The following is an 18,811-nucleotide window of genomic DNA, read 5'->3' on the forward strand; positions in this document are numbered from 1 at the left end:
ATATTTTAAAAGATCATTCTGAACCGTTCTACGTCTGGAATTGCTCTGCAAAATCTGAACTTTTCCTCTTCCATTGAGAATGCATTTAATGCTGACAGGATGGTTCCCTTACAGCCTCACTGTACAAAAGGTGGTTTCCTTCTCAGCTGGCAGAATGCCTCTGAAGGATTAAACGCTACCTAACAAAGCTAAGCTCAATTCTCTAAGGCTTGCATTCTTAAGAATTTGCTCCCTGAGGAAGAGTCCAAAGTGAAGATTAGGTCACAGGATACAGTTCAATCCACAGCCCACTGAAGGCTACCTGGACTGACATCATTTTCTCCGAGAGAGAATGAAGACAAATGTGTGGCTGCTCACAGGAGCAAACGGTCAGGCCCCTCTTCAGAGCTCCCACTGTCTTGACCTTTTAGTAACTGTGGCCAGTAGATGACACACAGTATCCTATGATCTCTTTACCTGTCTGGTCCCTAAGTTCACTGTGAACTTCTCAAGGAAGGGGCTGCATCTGGTTCACCACAGGGGCTCCATTAACCATCAGAATAATTAATGGGACTTCCCTGGTGTCACAGTGGATAAGAATTTGCCTGCCAGTGCAAGGGATAGGGTTAGATCCCTGGTCTGGGAGGATTCCACATGCCATGGAGAAACTAAACCTGTGAACCACAACTACTGAGGCCCTGTGCCACAATTGCTGAAGCCCGTGCACCCTAGAGCCTATGTTCCTCAACAAGAGAAGCCACCACAATGAGAAGCCCATGCACTGCAACAAAGACTGGGCCCTGCTCTCTGCAACTACAGAGAGCCCATGCATAGCAACAAAGACTCAGAGCAACCAAAAATAATAATAAATAAACAAATAAATAATTTAAAAAATTAATGGATAGGGTACTGCCTCACAGAACATCAAGGATGGGTAACAGGTCAACTAGGAAAGGGAGATGTTAGATATCCAACCTCAAATGACAGGCACGAGAAGAATGCTTCAGAGATGCTGAGTGGGAAGTTCTTTAATCATTGACCACATTCTTTAAACCGTAACCTAAAACAATTTAGAAATGTATATTCATGTTATTTCCCAATAATAATGATGACAACTAAGATGCAATAGGCACCTTCTATGAGCAACAGCTGAGCCGAGACTGCTTAGGCATCACTTCATATTCTCACAATAACCCCCCAAAGGAGGCAGTAATCCCTATTTTACAAAGAGGGAAACTGAGGCTCAGGGAGGCAAAGTTGCTTGCTGAGGATCACAGAGCCAGCAAGAGAAAGAGCAGGATCCAAGCCGTCTCTTGACCACTGCATTCCTGAGATACTGAAACCAGATCCCAATATTTCTGAAACATCAATGGGACATAACACAGTAGATTTTTACTTAAAAAATGCCATGACTTCTTGATTTATTTTGAGGGGAAGACAGTTCTTTGCTTAGGCTCCTCCTTGGTATGACAAAGCAGAGTAAACTCCTGCTCAGTAATGGTGATGATGAGGAGGGTGATATCCTCAGTTAACCCTTTTGGACACATCATGCGTTTCATCCCTACAATACCCCATGACGTAGACACAATTATCCATATCCTAGATACAAGGAAACTAAGGTCTAAAGAAAGGAAGTAGTCTCAGCCTTTCAAGGTCACAGCCAGTAAGTGTGGAACTCAAGGTCTAACCAGAGGTCATCTGTTGCCAAAGCCCAATCCTTGGCTACTATTATCCCAATTCAAAGAGGCAGATGAGAATTTGGGGAAAAGAACTCTAGAATCTATGGAAAAAACTGGATTTGAGGAACACAAGCCTGAAAACATGGAGCTTCATTAGGATTCATCCTGCTTTGTACTCTAAGTGAAAGTCATTCAGTCATGTCCAATTCTTTGCATACCCGTAGACTATACAGTCCATGAAACTCTCCAGGCCAGAATACCAGAGTGGGTAGCCATTCCCTTCTCCAGGGGATCTTCCTGACACAGGAATTGAACCGGGGTGTCCAGCATTGCAGGCAAACCACAACTAATTCCATGGTAATACCAGGAGCTCCACACCCTCAAAATCACCATATGGAAGGGAGGAAGACAAGAAAAGGCTCTGTACACTAGAGACTGCAGGTCCAATGTAGCTAACTGTTTTTGTAGCTTAAATGTTTTCTGAGAACACAGTCAATTTATATATTATCTACTGAATTACATATTACCTATGGTTGCTTTCGTGCCAAAACAGCAGAGCTGAGTAGTTGCAACAGAGGCTTTATGGCCTGCAAAGTCTAAGTAATTATTAATTATCTGGCCCTTTAAAAAAAAGTTTGCCAACCTATGGACTATAAGTTAAGAGGGCCTAACGCAATACAAATCAGAAAAATAGCAAGCCTAGAGTCTCCAACCAGAAGAGGGACACACTTCACCTATACTGCCAATGCTTGAAACACTGGGCTTCTAATCACATTTTTCAAAAAAGCACACTATCCCAAACCAGCCACCCCTGCCCCTCATACCCTGCCCTCATCACCCTCTTAAAAGACCAGCAGCAGTAAGTCTTACCTTTGTTGTACATGTTCGTTGGCACTTGGACGTCACTCAGACTGATGTTCACAGGCAGATTATTAAAATGGTCATTTGGGGCTAAGATGAATTCCTTCCCCAGCTCCAAAAAATTCCCGTCTTTGTCCCTTTCATTTATTAGCACAGCATTGAAGTATTCATACTGAAGGAGAAAGTAAAAAAAGAAAAAAACACAACATGTGGCTTAGAGGAGAAGGCTGTGAACTCAGACCTGAGTATGGCTGACCATCCCCTACACTTGTGAATCTTAACTCTAGTCACATAATCTCTTTAAGCCTTTCACACCATCTATGGCTGTTTTTGCACTAGTGTGATATGATAGCACTAGATAAATATTTCCCAGTGTCATTAAGTACTTTTGAAAAACAAGTTTAAGAAGCTTCTCAGTACTTCCTTATATAAATACAGAGAAAACGGCACAAAAACATTTCAATTCTTTAAAGTTTGAAGACAGACTATGCCCTTAATCAGACTAACTTTAAGTAGAAGGAGATTGGAAAACAACAAAAATTAAGTAAATATATAATATGTTAGATAGTCATATTTGCTATTCTAAGTGTTTCCCATATGTTAACTTATTCACTTCTCCTAACAACTCTAAGAACTAGGTTTTAAGAGTGTTTTCAATTCACAAGTGAAGAAATTGAGGTAGAGAGAATTTCTGTATGTTGTCAAAAATTACACCACTGAGAAGCAGAAACAAAATTAAAATATAGACAGTCTAATTCCAAAGACTGGGCACTTATCTGCCGCACAGTATTGCAAGATGGTGGATGGCAGGTGTGGTCATAACTATCAGATCAGCAATTTAAAACAAATGTAATTAATATGCTAAGGGAACTACTGGAAAAACTAGAAAACAGGTAAGAAGAGCTAGATAAGTAGAGACACAAATATTCTAACAAACTATCAGAATGAAATGTTAGAAATCAAAAACACATAACAGAAATGAAGAATGCCGATGTCTCACTGCCAACCGAGACACAGTTGAGGAAATAATTCAGTGAGCCTGAAGCTATATCAGTAGAAACTTCTCAAACTGAAAAGCAAATAAAAAAAAAAAAAAAAAGGAAAAAATAACAGAATCTTCGAAAACCATGGAACAATTCCAAAAAGTGTAACAGATGTGTAATGGGAATACCAGAGGAAGAGAAAGAGAAAAAAAGAACAGAAGAAATATTTGAAGTAATATTTCCAAAATTAATGAGGTACCACTTCACACCAGTCAGAATGGCTGTGATCCAAAAATCTGCAAGCAATAAATGCTGGAGAGGGTGTGGAGAAAAGGGAACCCTCCTACACTGTTGGTGGGAATGCAAACTAGTACAGCCACTATGGAGAACAGTGTGGAGATTCCTTAAAAAATTGCAAATAGAACTACCTTATGACCCAGCAATCCCACTGCTGGGCATACACACCGAGGAAACCAGAATTGAAAGAGACACATGTACCCCAATGTTCATCGCAGCACTGTTTATAATAGCTAGGACATGGAAACAACCTAGATGTCCATCAGCAGATGAATGGATAAGAGAGCTGTGGTACATATACACAATGGAGTATTACTCAGCCGTAAAAAAGAATTCATTTGAATCAGTTCTGATGAGATGGATGAAACTGGAGCCGATTATACAGAGTGAAGTAAGCCAGAAAGAAAAACACCAATACAGTATACTAACACATATATATGGAATTTAGGAAGATGGCAATGACGACCCTGTATGCAAGACAGGGAAAGAGACACAGATGTGTATAATGGACTTTTGGACTCAGAGGGAGGGAGAGGGTGGGATGATTTGGGAGAATGGCATTGAAACATGTATACTATCATGTAAGAATTGAATCGCCAGTCTATGTCTGATGCAGGATACAGCATGCTTGGAGCTGGTGCATGGGGATGACCCAGAGAGATGTTATGGGGAGGGAGGTGGGAGGGGGGTTCATGTTTGGGAACGCATGTAAGAATTAAAGATTTTAAAATTTAAAAAATAAAAAAATAAATGAAATTTTAAAAAAAAAGAAAGAAAATGAATGAGAAAAAAAAGAAAAATTAATGACAAACAACAAACCCAATCCAAGAAGTCCAGGAAACATCAAGCACATGAATATTAAAAACAAACAACAATAACAAAAAAATTACTATACCTAGACATGTCATATCCAAACTACAAAAACCAAGAAGAAAAACTACTAAAGAAAGCCAGAAAGGGGGGAAAGCTGTACCTACAGAAGAACAAAGACAAGGATTAGATCAAGACTTCTGTTCAGAAAACAGAACAGCAAGAAGAGAGTGACATGAAATAGTATTTGAAGAAAGGCCTACCAATTTAGAATTTTGTATCCAGCAAAATTATTCTTCAAAACTGAAAAATAAATAAAGACCTCTTCAGACAAATAAAAATTCAAGAAATTTTCTGCAAACAGACCTGCCTTGCAAAAAATGGTAAAAGCCCTTTAAAGGGAAGGAAACTATATACATCAGAAACCCTGATCTACATAAAGAAAAGACTGTTTTACAGAAGAAATAAATAAAAGTAAAATATTTAATTTTCTTATTCTTAACTGACCTCTCAGATAATAGTTTGATCAAAATAATAATGGCAACAAATTACTGGATTATAAAAATTCATGGATAAGTGAAATGAATATCACAATGTTATGAAGAATAGGAGGGAGATATTGGGACTATTCTATCATAATGTCCCATACCATCCATGAAGTGGTACAGACCACATTCTGAGCCATTAAACACATTTTAACAAACAAAAGAATAGAAATCAGACAAAGTATGCTCTCAGACCACACTGAAATTAAACTATAAATCAACAACAGAAAGACAGCTGGACAAATCCCAAAATATTTGGAGATTAAACAACATATTTGTAAATAACACATGGGTCAAAGAATAAATCTCAAGAGAAATTTTAAACTAAATTAAAATCAAAATACAACTTATCAAAATTTACAAGATGCAGCAAAAGCAGTGCTTACAGGAAAATTTACAGCATTCAATTTATTTATTAGAAAACAGATCTAAAATCAATCATCTCAGCTTCTTTAAGAAAGTAGAAAATTAAATCCAAAGCAGAAGAAGAAAATATTTGTTTTAATTTTCCTAAATAGAAATCAATGAAATTGAAAACAGGAAATCAATTAAGAAAATCAATGACTCTGAGAACAAGATCGCGGAGAAGTAGGTGGATGTGTAGTAAATATCTCTCCATGGATACATCAGGAATACACCTTCAGACATAGAAGTGCATACGGAACACCAGCTGAGAGTGGACAGGAGTACCTGACCAGCAGCAAAGAATACATAGACCCACGCAAAACTCTGTAGGACGAAGGAACTAGGGGAAAAAACAAGAGTGTTAGTAGGACTGGACCTGCTCTTGGCCAGTGGGGGAACTGAAGCAAGGTTCCGATCCCCACATTGGGGCAACTGTCGGAGTTAAAGGAGACACATTTAAGGCTGAAAATGAAACAACTGATCTGTGGCAGCATAAATGGAATGAGAATCAGACAGTCCTTGCTGCAGCCATACATACCCCAGACAGGGACACAGATCCCCTGGAAGGTACAGTGGCTGGGAGCTGGAGTTTAGGAATTATGGAGCAATTCCCAGGCAAGGGTTGCTGTTGACTCTGGAGAGATGGATCGAGAGAATGTGAGGGAGGAGACTGGTGGGAAATGCCTGTGGAGGAAAGCTGGGCAGCCACGGAAGCAAGGTGATACTGCAGAATCACACATAGCGGGTGGAGCCGTCACCATAGCCCCTCTCCCACAGCACACCAGCACTGAGCACTGCACAATAGAGAGGCTGGCCCATCAAATGCCCGACACACTGAACTACAGAGTAGGACCCCAACCAAGGTGCTCCTTTAAGTGACTGATGCAACGAACTACAGAGTAGGATCCCATCCAGGTGGGCCCTGCTATGTGCCTGATGCACTCAACAGCAGAGAAGGACCCCAGGCAAGGAAGCCCCCGAAGTGCCTCAACGGGCAGAGATACAGAGAAAGACTGGCCAAAGAGGCCTTCTGATCACCAAATACAAGAGGCTTGAAAAAAGACTCTGATAGGGCCTCCTCCTGTGGTGGAGGCAGTCCATGTCCCTGCACACTTGGCGTCACCACGGTCCCCACAAGCTAAGCAGCTGTGCCACCTTCACGCTCAACTCTCCCTGGGGCAGAGCTGCCACAGGCTAAAAAAGTCTTGCGTGGGGTCGCTTGGGTAGTAGCTGACTCTGCAACCCTGCAGACTGTGTCCTGCCAGGCTTCTCAGTCAGGGATGGGGGGTTCTCCAGGCAAGAATATTGGAGCATACTGGCCAATACTGGTTGCCATACCCTTTTAGAGCACAATATTTCCTGCTGCCCTAGCCTCCAACTCCCCTGAGTACCTGGTGCTGCCAGAACCCCCGCGACCCAAGCAGCTGCACCACCTCCACACCCGGCCCTTACAGGGGCAAACCCAAGTCCTCCAGGGCAGCCTGAGGAGAAAACCCCAGTGGATGACTCACATGCAGAGGTGGGAATAAAACCACAATTGAAACCCAAGGGCAGTGTGACTAAGGAAGAAGACCCAAAACCCTCCCACGAGCTGCACAAGCTGTGGATTAAATCCACAAGAGCAACTAGTCAGACTCTGTGTCTATGGAATATATAAAAGGTCATTGAGAGCTCCCACAAAACAAAACACACTAGTTCTGATAGCTGTGGACATTGGAGGCAAGAATACAGAGGAGTAGAACCAGATTAGAATCTGAGCTGCCCCCGCAGCAGGTCCAGAGATCAGCACGGTGTTAGACGGCACCCCAGGGAGGTGAGGTAGGCTCTGACTCCCAGCGAGGTAAAGGACTCTGAAAGCAGTGACTGAAGAAAAACATTTATCATTCCTATGTTTTGATTTGTCCTGTAGATTCTTTTGGATTTTTTTCCTTGCCCCCCCCCCCCCGCCACCCAACGCCGCAACCCTCACTCTGTTGTAGTTGTCAATTTTATTGGCACTATGAAGTCTACTTAAGCTTTTGAGCTTTTTTTTTCCTTTTTTTCTCAGTCACATTTTTAATTGTTGTTACAAACTTCTGCCTCTATGTTGAGCTTTTGAAGTTCTGGGGAGTTTTCTTCTTTTTTTTTTTTGTTTTCTGTTTAATTTTAATTTTTAATTTTTAAAACTTATCATTATTTTTTCTACATGTATTACTTTGCTTGCTTTTCCTACTGTTCTTTTCCTTATGCAGTTAATCTTTAATATATATAAATCTTCTTTATCTACCTCTACTTAACTTTGCATAGCTATTCTTTTTTTTTTCTTTCCTCTCAACATATTTCTTAGTTTTATTTTCATTGCTTTATTCCACAATTGGCATCTTGCTTTAGTTTTGTTTTCCAGTTTGTGCTTTAGTTAGTTTTGTTAAGGTAGACATAACTTTTGGTTCCCTTAGTTTTGTTCTTAACTGATAAATATAATTTTTTTATTTCCTTTGTTCACTGGGTCAATTCTATTGTACTTTACTTTTGTTGGACTGTATTGACTTTGCCCATGAGTATGAATGCATATGTGTATATTCTATTATTTTAATTATTATTTGCCTGATTTTGTAACTGCCAATAGTCTGGGGTTCATCTTTGGTTTCTCGTTCTTGGATATTTGTTTTAATCTCACTTAATGCCATAACAAACCACTTGTGGAAACTTCATTCCACCAGAGATCAATCCCTGAGCCTTTGGAGTGGGGGCACTGATTCAAAGATCCTAGACTACCAGAGAACTAACCCTAGGGGGTATCAAAAAGTGAGAACTCACAGAAACGAAACCACTGGAATACAAGACCCAGCATCACCCAACCACCAGCAGTACCCTGTGCAGGATGTCTCATCTAAACAACAAACAAAACAAAATACAAAGCCAATTATCAGCAGACTGGATTACCACCTCACTGAGCCTTGCCCATCAGAGGAAAAACAAACAAAGAAACAAAAACTCAGCACAAATCTCTCCCTAAAGAAAGCTTACACAAACCATTGGACCAAGCTTCAGTTCAGCTCAGTTAAGTCACTCAGTCATGTCCAACTCTTTGCTGCCCCTTTGCAGCACGCCAGGCCTCCCTGTCCATCAACAACTCCCAGAGTTCACTCAGACTCATGTCCATCGAGTCAGTGATGCCACCCAGCCATCTGATCCTCTGTCATTGCCTTCTCCTCCTGCCCCCATTCCCTTCTAGCATCAGAGTCTTTTCCAATGAGTCAACTCTTCGCATGAGGTAGCCAAAGTACTAGAGTTTCAGCTTTAGCATGAGTCCTTCCAATGAACACCCAGGACTGATCTCCTTTAGGATGTACTGGATGGATCTCCTTGCAGTCCAAGGGACTCTCAAGAGTCTTCTCCAACATCACAGTTCAAAAGCATCAATTCTTCGGCACTCAGCCTTCTTCACAGTCCAAATCTCACATCCATACATGACCACTGGAAAAACCATAGCCTTGACTAGACGGACCTTTGTTGGCAAAGTAATGCCTCTGCTTTTTAATATGCTGCCCAGGTTTGTCATAACTTTTCTTCTAAGGAGTAAGCGTCTTTTAATTTCATGGCTACAATCACCATCTGCAGTGATTTTGGAGCCCCGAAAATAAAGTCTGACACTGCTTCCACTGTTTCCCCATCTATTTCCCATGAAGTGATGGGACCAGATGTAATGATCTTAGTTTTCTGAATGTTGAGCTGTAAGACAACATTTTCACTCTCCTCTTTCACATTCATCGAGAGGCTCTTTAGCTCCTCTTCACTTTCTGTCATAAGGGTGGTATCATCTGTACATCTGAGGTTATTGATATTTCTCCCAGCAATCTTGATTCCAGCTTCTGCTTCTTCCAGCCCAGCGTTTTTCATGATGTACTCTGCACATAAGTTAAATAACCAGGGTGACAATATACAGCCTTCACGTACTCCTTTTCCTATTTGGAACCAGTCTGTTGTTCCATGTCCGGTTCTAACTGTTGCTTCCTGACCTGCATATAGGTTTCTCAAGAGGCAGGTCAGGTGCTCTGGTATTCCCATCTCTTTCAGAATTTTCCACAGTTTATTATGATCTACACATCAAAGGCTTTGGCATAGTCAATAAAGCAGAAATAGATGTATTTCTGGAACTCTCTTGCTTTTTCCAAGATCCAGCAGATACGGCAATTTGATTTCTGGCTCCTCTGCCTTTTCTAAAACCAGCTTGAACATCTGGAAGTTCACGATTCATGTATTACTGAAGCCTGGCCTGGAGAATTTTGAGCATTACTTTACTAGCATGTGAGATGAGTGCAATTGTGTGGTAGTTTGAGCATTCTTTGGCAATGCCTTTCTTTGGGACCAAGCTTAGGAGGGCAGAAACCAAAAGGAAGAAAGAATTCATCCTTGAAGCCTGGGAAAAGGAGACCTCAAACACAATAAGATAAAAAAAAATAATAACGAAAAGGAAGAGAAATATACAAATAAAGGAACTAACGAAAAAATACAGAAGTCCAAATAAATGAAGAGGAAATAGGCAAACAGCCTGAAAAAGAATTCAGAATAATGATACTAAAGATGATCAAAAACCTTGGGAAAAAAAATGGAGAAAATGCATGAATCAATTAACAAAGACCTAGAAGAATCAAAGAATAAACATGCAGAGACAACACAATTACTGAAATTAAAAATACTTTAGAAGGAATCAGTAACAGAATATCTAAAGTGGAAGAACGAATCAGTGAGCTTGAAGATAAAATGGTGGAAATAACTTCTGAAGAGCAGAATAAAGTAAAAAGAATGAAAAGAACTGAGGATAGTCTCAGAGAGCTTTGGGACAATATCAAACACACCAACATTTGAATTATAGGGGCCCCAGAAGAAGAACAGAAAAAGAAAGGGTATGAGAAAAATTTTGAAGAGATTATAGTTGAAAATAGTCAATCAAGTCCAAGAGGCACAAAGAGTCCCATACAGGATAAATCCAAGGAGAAACATGCCACAGCGCATACTAATCAAACTAAAGACTAAACACAAAGAAAGAATATTAAAAGCAGCAAGAGAGAAGCAACAAGTAACATACAAGCGAAACCCCACATGCTTAACAGCTGATCTTTCAGCAGAAACTGCAGGCCAGCAGGATATATTTAAACTACTGAAAGGGAAAAATTTACAACCAAGATTACTCTACCTGGCAAGGATCTCATTCAGAATTGATGGAGAAATCAAAAGCTTTTCAGATAAGCAAAAGTTAAGAGAATTCAGTACCACCAAACCATCTTTACAACAAATGTTAAAAGGGCTTATATAGTCAAGAAATAGGGAAGAAAAAGATCTACAAAATCAACCACAAACAATTGAGAAAATGGCAATAGGAACATATATATCAATAATTACTTCAAATGTAAATGGATTAAATGCTCCAACCAAAACACACAGACTGGCTGAATGGATAGAAAAACAAGACCCATATATATGCTATCTATAAGAAACAGACTTCACACCTAAAGACACATTAGATGGAAAGTAAGAGGATGGAAAAATATATTTCATGCAAATGGAAAGCAAAACAAAGCTGGAGTAGCAATACTCATATCAGACAAAATAGACCTTAAAATAAAGAAGATTAAAAGCAATAAGGAAGTACACTAGATAATGATCAAGGGACCAACCCAAGAGGAAGACATAATAGTTGTAAATATCTAAGCATCCAACACAGGAGTCCATCAATACATGAGACAAATACCAAGAGACATGAAAGGAGAAATTGACAGTAACACAATAATAGTAGGACTCTTTAACACCCCACTCACACCAATGGACAGATCATCAAAACAGAAAACTAATAAGGAAATATAAGTCTTAAATGAAACTTTAGATGAGATGTATCTCATTGATATCTTCAGGACATTCCATCCAAATGCAGAAGAATACACCTTCTTCTAAAGTGCACATGGAATATTCTCCAGGATAGACCACAAATCTCTTGGGTCACAAATCAAACCTCAGTAAATTTAAGAAAACTAAAATCATATCAAGCATCTTCTCCAACCATAATGCTATGAGACTAGATATCAATTACAAGAAAAAAAAACTGTAAGAAACACAAACACATGGAGATTAAACAATATGTTTGTAAATAACCAACAGGTTATTGAAGAAATCAAAAGAGAAATCAAAAAATTTCTAGAAACAAATGACAATGAAAACAGGACTACTTGAAACCTATGGGATGCAGCAAAGGCAGTTCTAAGAGGGAAGTTTATAGCCATACAATCCTACCTCAAGAAACAAGAAAAACACTGAATAGACAACTTAACTTTATACCTAAAACAACTTGGAAATAAGAACAAAAAAAAATTAGTAGAAGGAAAGAAATTATAAAGATCCAAGTAGAAATAAATGAAAAAGAAATGAAAGAAACAATAGTAAGGATTAATAAAACTAAAAGGTGGTTCTTTGAGAAGATAAACAAAATTGACAACCTTTAGCCAGACACATAAAAAAAAAGGGAGATGAATCAAATCAATAAAATCACATGAAAAAGAAGAGATTACAACAGACAATGTAGAAATGCAAAGGATTTTAAGAGACTATTATGAACAACTATATGGCAATAAAATGGATAACCTGGAAGAAATGGACAGATCCTTAGAAAAGTACAATCTTTCAAGACTGAACCAGGAAGAAAAATAAATTATAAACAACCCAAGTACAAGCACTGAAATTGAAGCTGTGATCAAAAATCTCCCAAAAAGCTAAAGCCCAGGACCAGATGGCTTCAAAGGAGAATTCTATTAAACATTTAGAGAAGAGCTAATGTCTATCTTTATAACTCTTTCAAAAAATTGCAGAGGAAGGAACACTTCCAAACTCATTCCACAAGGCCACCATCACCCTAATACCAAAACCAGACAAAGACAACACAAAAAAAGAAAACTACAGACCAATTTCATTGATCAATATAGATGCAAAAATCCTCAACAAAATTTTAGCAAACAGAATTCAGCAACAAATTATAAAGCTCATACACCATGATCAAGTTGAGTTTATTCCAAGAATAATATACACAAATCAATCAATGTGATAGACCATATTAACACACTGAAAGAGAAAAACCATATGATAATCTCAATAGATGCAGAAAAAGCCTTTGACAAAATTCAGCACCTACTTATGATTAAGACTCTTCAAAAAATGGGCATAGAAGGAATTTACCCCAACATAGTAAAGGCCATATATGGTAAGCCTACATCAAACATTATTCTCAATGGTGAAAAACTGAAAGCATTCCCCCTAAGATAAGGAACAAAACAAGAGTATCCATTTTCACCACTATTATTCAACATAGTTCTGGAAGTCCTAGCTACAGCAATCATAGAAGAAAAAGGAAAAAAAGGAACCCAGATCAGAAAAGAAGTAAAGGTCTCACTGTTTGCAGATGACATGATACTGTACATAGAAAAGCCTAAAGATACTATCAGAAAATTACTAAAGCTAATCAGTGAATTTAGCAAAGTTGCAGGATACAAAGTAAATACACAGAAATCACTTGGATTTCTATATACTAACAATAAAAAGTAAGAAAGAGAAATTAAGGAATTAAGCCAATTCACCATTGCAACAAAAAGAATAAAAAATCTAGGAATAAACTTACCTAAGGAGACAAAATAACTGTACACAGAAAATTATAAGACACTGATGAAAGAAATCAAAGATGACATAAACAGATGGAGAGATACTCCATATTCCTGAGTAGGAAGAATCAATATTGTGAAAATGACTATACTACCGAATGCAATCTACAGATTCAATGTGATCCCTATCAAATTACCAATGGCATTTTTCACAGAACTAGAACAAAAAATTTCACAATTCATATGGAAACACAGAAGACCCCGAATAGCCAAAGCAGTCTTGAGAAAGAAGAATGGAGCTGAAGGAATCAGCCTTCCTGACTTCAAATTATACTACAAAGCTACAGTCATCAAGACAGTATGATACTGGCACAAAAACAGAAATACAGACCAATGGAACAAGATAGAAAGCCAAGAAATAAACCCATGTACCTATAGGTACATTATTTTTTAAAAAAGGAGATAAGTATATACAATGGGGCAAAGACAGCCTCTTCAATAAATGGTGCTGGGAAAACTGGACAGCCACATGTAAAAGAATGAAATTAGAACACTTCCTAACACCATAGAGCTTCCCTGGTAGCTCAGATGGTAAAGCATCTGCCTGCAATGTGGGAGACCCGGGTTTGATCCCTGGGTTGGGAAGATCTCCTGGAGAAGGAAATGGCAACCCACTCCAGTATTCTTGCCTGGAGAATCCCACGGATGGAGGAGCATGGTAGGCTACAGTCCATGGGGTTGCAAAGAGTCGGACACGACTGAGTGACTTCACTAACACCATGTGCAAAGATAAACTCAAAATAGATTAAAGATCTAAATGTAAGACCAGAAACTATAAAACTCCTAGAGAAAAACAGGCAGAAAACTCAAAGACATAAATCAAAGATCCTCTATGACCCACCTCCTAAAGTAATGGAAATAAAAACAAAAGTAACAAGTGGGACCTGATTAAACTTAAAAGCTTTTGAACAGCAAAGGAATTATAAGCAAGGTGAAAAGACAACACTCAGCATGGGAGAAAACAATAGCAAATGAAACAACTGACAAAGGATTAATTTCCAAAATATACAAGCAGCTCATACAACTGAATACCAGAAAAACAAATAAACCAACCAAAAAGTGGGGAAAAGACCTAAACAGACATTTCTCCAAAGAAGACATACAGATGTTAACAAACACATGAAAAGATGCTCAACATCACTCATCATTAGAGAAATGCAAATCAAAACTACAATGAGATATTCTCTCACACCAGTCAGAATGGCCATCATCAAAAAGTCTACAAACAATAAATGCTGGAAAGGGTGTGGAGAAAAAGAAATGCTCTTGCACTGTTGGTGGAAATGTAAATTGATACAGCCTCTGGAACACGGAAGGGAGATACGTTAAAAACCTAGGAATAAAACCACCTTGTGACTGAGCAATCCCACTCCTAGGCATATACCCTGAGGAAATCAAAATTGAAAAAGCCACATGTATCCCATTGTTCACTGCAGGACTATTTACAATAGCTAAAACATGGAAGCAGCCTAGATATTCATCGACAGATGAATGCATAAAGCAATTGTGGTACATATACACAATTGAATATTACTCAGTCACAATGTTTTCCCAAAAGGAACACATTTGAGTCAGTTCTGATGAGGTACATGAATCTAGAATCTATTATACAGAGTGAAGTGAGCCAGAAAGAGAAAGTAAATATCGTATTCTAACGCACATATATGGAATCTAGAAGTATGGTACTGAAGAACTTATTTACATGTCAGCAAAGGAGAAACGAACATAGAGAATAGATTTATGGGAGGCGGTCCTAAGATGGTGGAGGAATAGGATGGGGAGACCACCTTCTCCCCCACAAATTCATCGAAAGATCATTTGAATGTTCAGCGTATACCACAAAACAACTTCTGAACACTGGCAGAGGACACCAGGCACGCAGAAGGGTCTTTGATTGGAGGTTCAGGACAAAATATAAAAGATAAAAACAGAGACAAAAGAGTTAGGCCTGGAGACCTGTCCCAGGGAGGGAGTCGTAAAAGAGGAGAAGTTTCCAAACACCAGGAAACCCTCTCACCGGTGGGTCTGTGGGGAGTTTTGGAATCTCAGAGGGCAACATAACCAGGAGGAAAAAATAAATAAATAAAACCCACAAATTATGCGCCTAACTGCAACTGCCAGCAGAGAAGTAGCCCAGACGCTCAGGTTTGCCACCAGCAAGTGGGGGCTGTTGCTTAGGGTAAGGACGGGGCCTGAATGCCCTGAAGACAATCTGAGGGAGCTAACGTGAGACAGCAACCCAAACTGTGGTATAGCCAGAGAGAGAGAGAACTTTCCTGCAAAAAGCTCTAACCTAAGGCACTGCTGGGCCACTCACAGAACAAATGACTGAGTGAATACAAGAGGAGAGCTAGCCTGCAGAGGACTGGCCAGTCCGCTGCAGGAGGCAGGCAACAGCCAGATCCAGAAGGTGAGGGGCAAACTCGGCCCGAGAGACGGCATCCTCTACCAAACTGTGAGGAGGCTTCCAGATGCTAACCAAGTCTTCCTGGCATCCTGGACGGTTGACATTCGCCAGGAGGGTCACAGCCAGAGATCAGCTCCCCAGAGGAGACACACGGCACACCTGAGATGGTGCTCCCACTGTGCACCCAGGAAACCGAGTGGCTGGGAAGGGGGAGGTGATAAGACGCACCGCCCTCCTTGGGAGTGTGCACTTGTCAAGCACCTGGTCACCTGAGATGCTCAGACCTGGGAAGTACATGCAACCCAGGGCCTGCTTTAGACAGTTCCCCTGCAGAGCAACCTGGAGCCTGAGCAGTGTAGACCAGGAAAGCACACACACCATGAGCAGGGGCAAACCCAGTGTGGCCCAGACACGTTGAGCACTCCTCACACACGCCAGTGATATTTGTTGCAGTGTTCCTCCCTCCACGCAGCACAACTGAACAAGTGAGCCTAAATAAATGACCACCTTTGCCCCCCTTATGTCAGAGCGGAAATTAGACACTGAAGAGACTTGCAAACAGAAGTCAAAATAAACAAAGAAGAGGGAACTGCTTTGGAAGTAACAGGTGCAACAGATTAAAACCCTGTACATAGCATTGACTACATTGGAAGGGGCCTATAGACCTTGAGAAGAAGTATAAGCTGGAATAAGGAGCTATCTGAAACTGAACTGACACAACACTGCCCTCAACAGCTCCAGAGATATTCCTAGTTATATTTTACTACTATCATTTTTAAATTTTTCTATTTTTAAGTTCTTTATTACTCCTTTAATTTTCATTTTTAAAACCTACTATTACCTTGCAAAAAAAGACCCTATTTTTAAAGCAAATTTCATATATATATTTTATAATTTTTGTGATTTTGTTTTTTAAATATTGTATTTTTTAGAGTTTAACCTCTACTCTAGACTTTTAATCTTTGCTTTTTGGTATTTGTTATCAATTCTGTACCTTTAAGAATCCAATCTTCAGTACTCATTTTTACTTAGGAGTGTGATTACTGGCTTGATTGCTCTCACCCCTTTTGATTCTCCTTTTTCTCCCTCAGGTCACCTCTATCTCCTCCCTCCCCCTTCTCTTCTCTACTTGACTCTCTGAATCTCTTTGGGTGTTCCAGGCTGTGGAGAACACTTAGGGAACTGATTACTGGCTAGCTTGGTCTCTCTCCTTTTGACTCCCTCTCCTCTCCTCCTGGTCACCTCTATTTCCTTCCTCCCTCTTCTTTTCTCTATGTAACTCTGTGAACCTCTCTGAGTGTTCCAGACTGTGGAGAACAAACAGGGAATTGATTACTGGCTAGACTGCAGTCTCCCCTTTTGATTCCCCCTCTTCTCCTCCTGGTCACCTCTATCTCCCTCCCCCCTCTTCTCTTCTCCATGTAACTCTGTGAACCTCTCTGGGTGTCCCTCACTGTGGAGAATCTTTTCATCATTAACCTAGATGTTTTATCATCGGTGCTGTATGGATGGAGAAGACTTGAGGCTACTGTAAGAATAAGACTGAAAGCCAGAGGCAGGAGGCTTAAATCCAAAACTTGAGAACACCAGAAAACTCCTGCCTCCAGGAAACATTAATCAACAAGAGCTCATCCAGAAGCCTCCACACCTACACTGAAACCAAGCTCTACCCAAGAGCCAGCAAGTTTCACAGAAAGACATACCAAGCTAATTCTCCAACAATTCAGGAACATAACCCTGAGCATTGAAATACAGGTGGCCAAAAGTCACATCAAACACATAGACACCTCAAAACTCACTACTGGACACTTCGTTGCACTCCAGAGAGAAGAGATCCAGCTCCACCCACAAGAACACAGACACAAGCTTCCTTAACCAGGATACTGTGACAAGCTACTCGTCCAACCCCACCCACAGGGAGGAAACTCCACAATAAAGAGGAAGCACAAACTTCCAGCATACAGAAAGGCCACCCCAGACACAGCAATCTAAACAAGATGAAAAGGCAGAGAAATATTCAGCAGGTAAAGGAAAATGATAAAAGCCCACCAAATCAAACAAAAGAGGAGGTGATAGGGAATCTATCTGAAAAAGAATTCAAAATAATGATAGTAAAAATGATCCAAAATCTTGAAAACAAAATGGAGTTAAAGATAAACAGTCTGGAGACAAGGATTGAGAAGATGTAAGAAAAGTTTAACAAAGACCTAGAAGAAATAAAAAAGAGTAGAATAACTGAGGCAGAAGATAACTAAGGCAGAAAAATAACTGAGGCAGAAGTGAGGTGGAAGACAGAATGGTGGGAATAAATGAAGCAGAGAGGAAAAAAGAGAAAAGAATTAAAAGAAATGAGGACAACCTTAGAGACCTCTGGGACAATGTTAAACGCCCCAAAATTCAAATCATAGGAGTCCCAGAAGAAGAAAACAAAAAGAAAAGCCATGAGAAAATATGTGAGGAGATAATAGCTGAAAACTTCCTTAAAATGGGGAAGGAAATAGCTACCCAATTCCAAGAAACCCAGAGTCCCAAACAGCACAAGGTGAAACACCCCAAGACACATATTAATCAAATTTATGAAGATCAAACACAAAGAACAAATATTACAAACAGCAAGGCAAAAACAACAAATAACACACAAGGGGATCCCCATAAGGATAACAGCTGATCTATTAATAGAAACTCTTCAAGACAGAAGGGAATGACAGGACATACTTAAAGTGACGAAAAACAAAAACCTACAACCCAGATTACTACACTCAGCAAGGATCTCATTCAAATATGAAGGAGAAATCAAAAGCTTCACAGAAAAGCAAAAGCTGAGAGAATTCAGCACTACCAAACCAGCTCTTCAACAAATGCTAAAGGATCTTCTCTAGACAGGAAACACAGACAAGGTTTATAAACTGGAACCCAAAACAATAAAGTAAATGGTAACAGGATCATACTTATCAATAATTACCTTAAATGTAAATGGGCTGAATGCCCCAACCAAAAGACAAAGACTGGCTGAATGGATACAAAAACAAGACCCCTATATATGCTGTCTACAAGACATCCACCTCAAAACAAGGGATACATACAGACTGAAAGTGAAGGGCTGGAAAAAGATATTTCACACAAATGGAGACCAAAAGAAAGCAGGAGTAGCAATATTCATATC

General features: G+C 39.7%; 1 protein-coding gene across 2 annotated transcripts in view; it reads right to left on the minus strand.

Annotated features, from left to right (window-relative positions):
* Positions 1-18,811, minus strand: part of CACNA2D3 (calcium voltage-gated channel auxiliary subunit alpha2delta 3) — an 870,293-nt gene that overhangs the window by 477,089 nt on the left and 374,393 nt on the right. For both annotated transcript variants that reach the window (XM_018038437.1, XM_018038438.1), the window contains exon 5: positions 2,529-2,691. In XM_018038437.1, coding sequence (XP_017893926.1) covers positions 2,529-2,691 — 163 coding nt within the window. The remainder of the gene's footprint in view (positions 1-2,528; positions 2,692-18,811) is intronic.

Source organism: Capra hircus, chromosome 22, assembly GCF_001704415.2.
Source record: "Capra hircus breed San Clemente chromosome 22, ASM170441v1, whole genome shotgun sequence".
Classification (NCBI taxonomy): Eukaryota; Metazoa; Chordata; class Mammalia; order Artiodactyla; family Bovidae; genus Capra; species Capra hircus.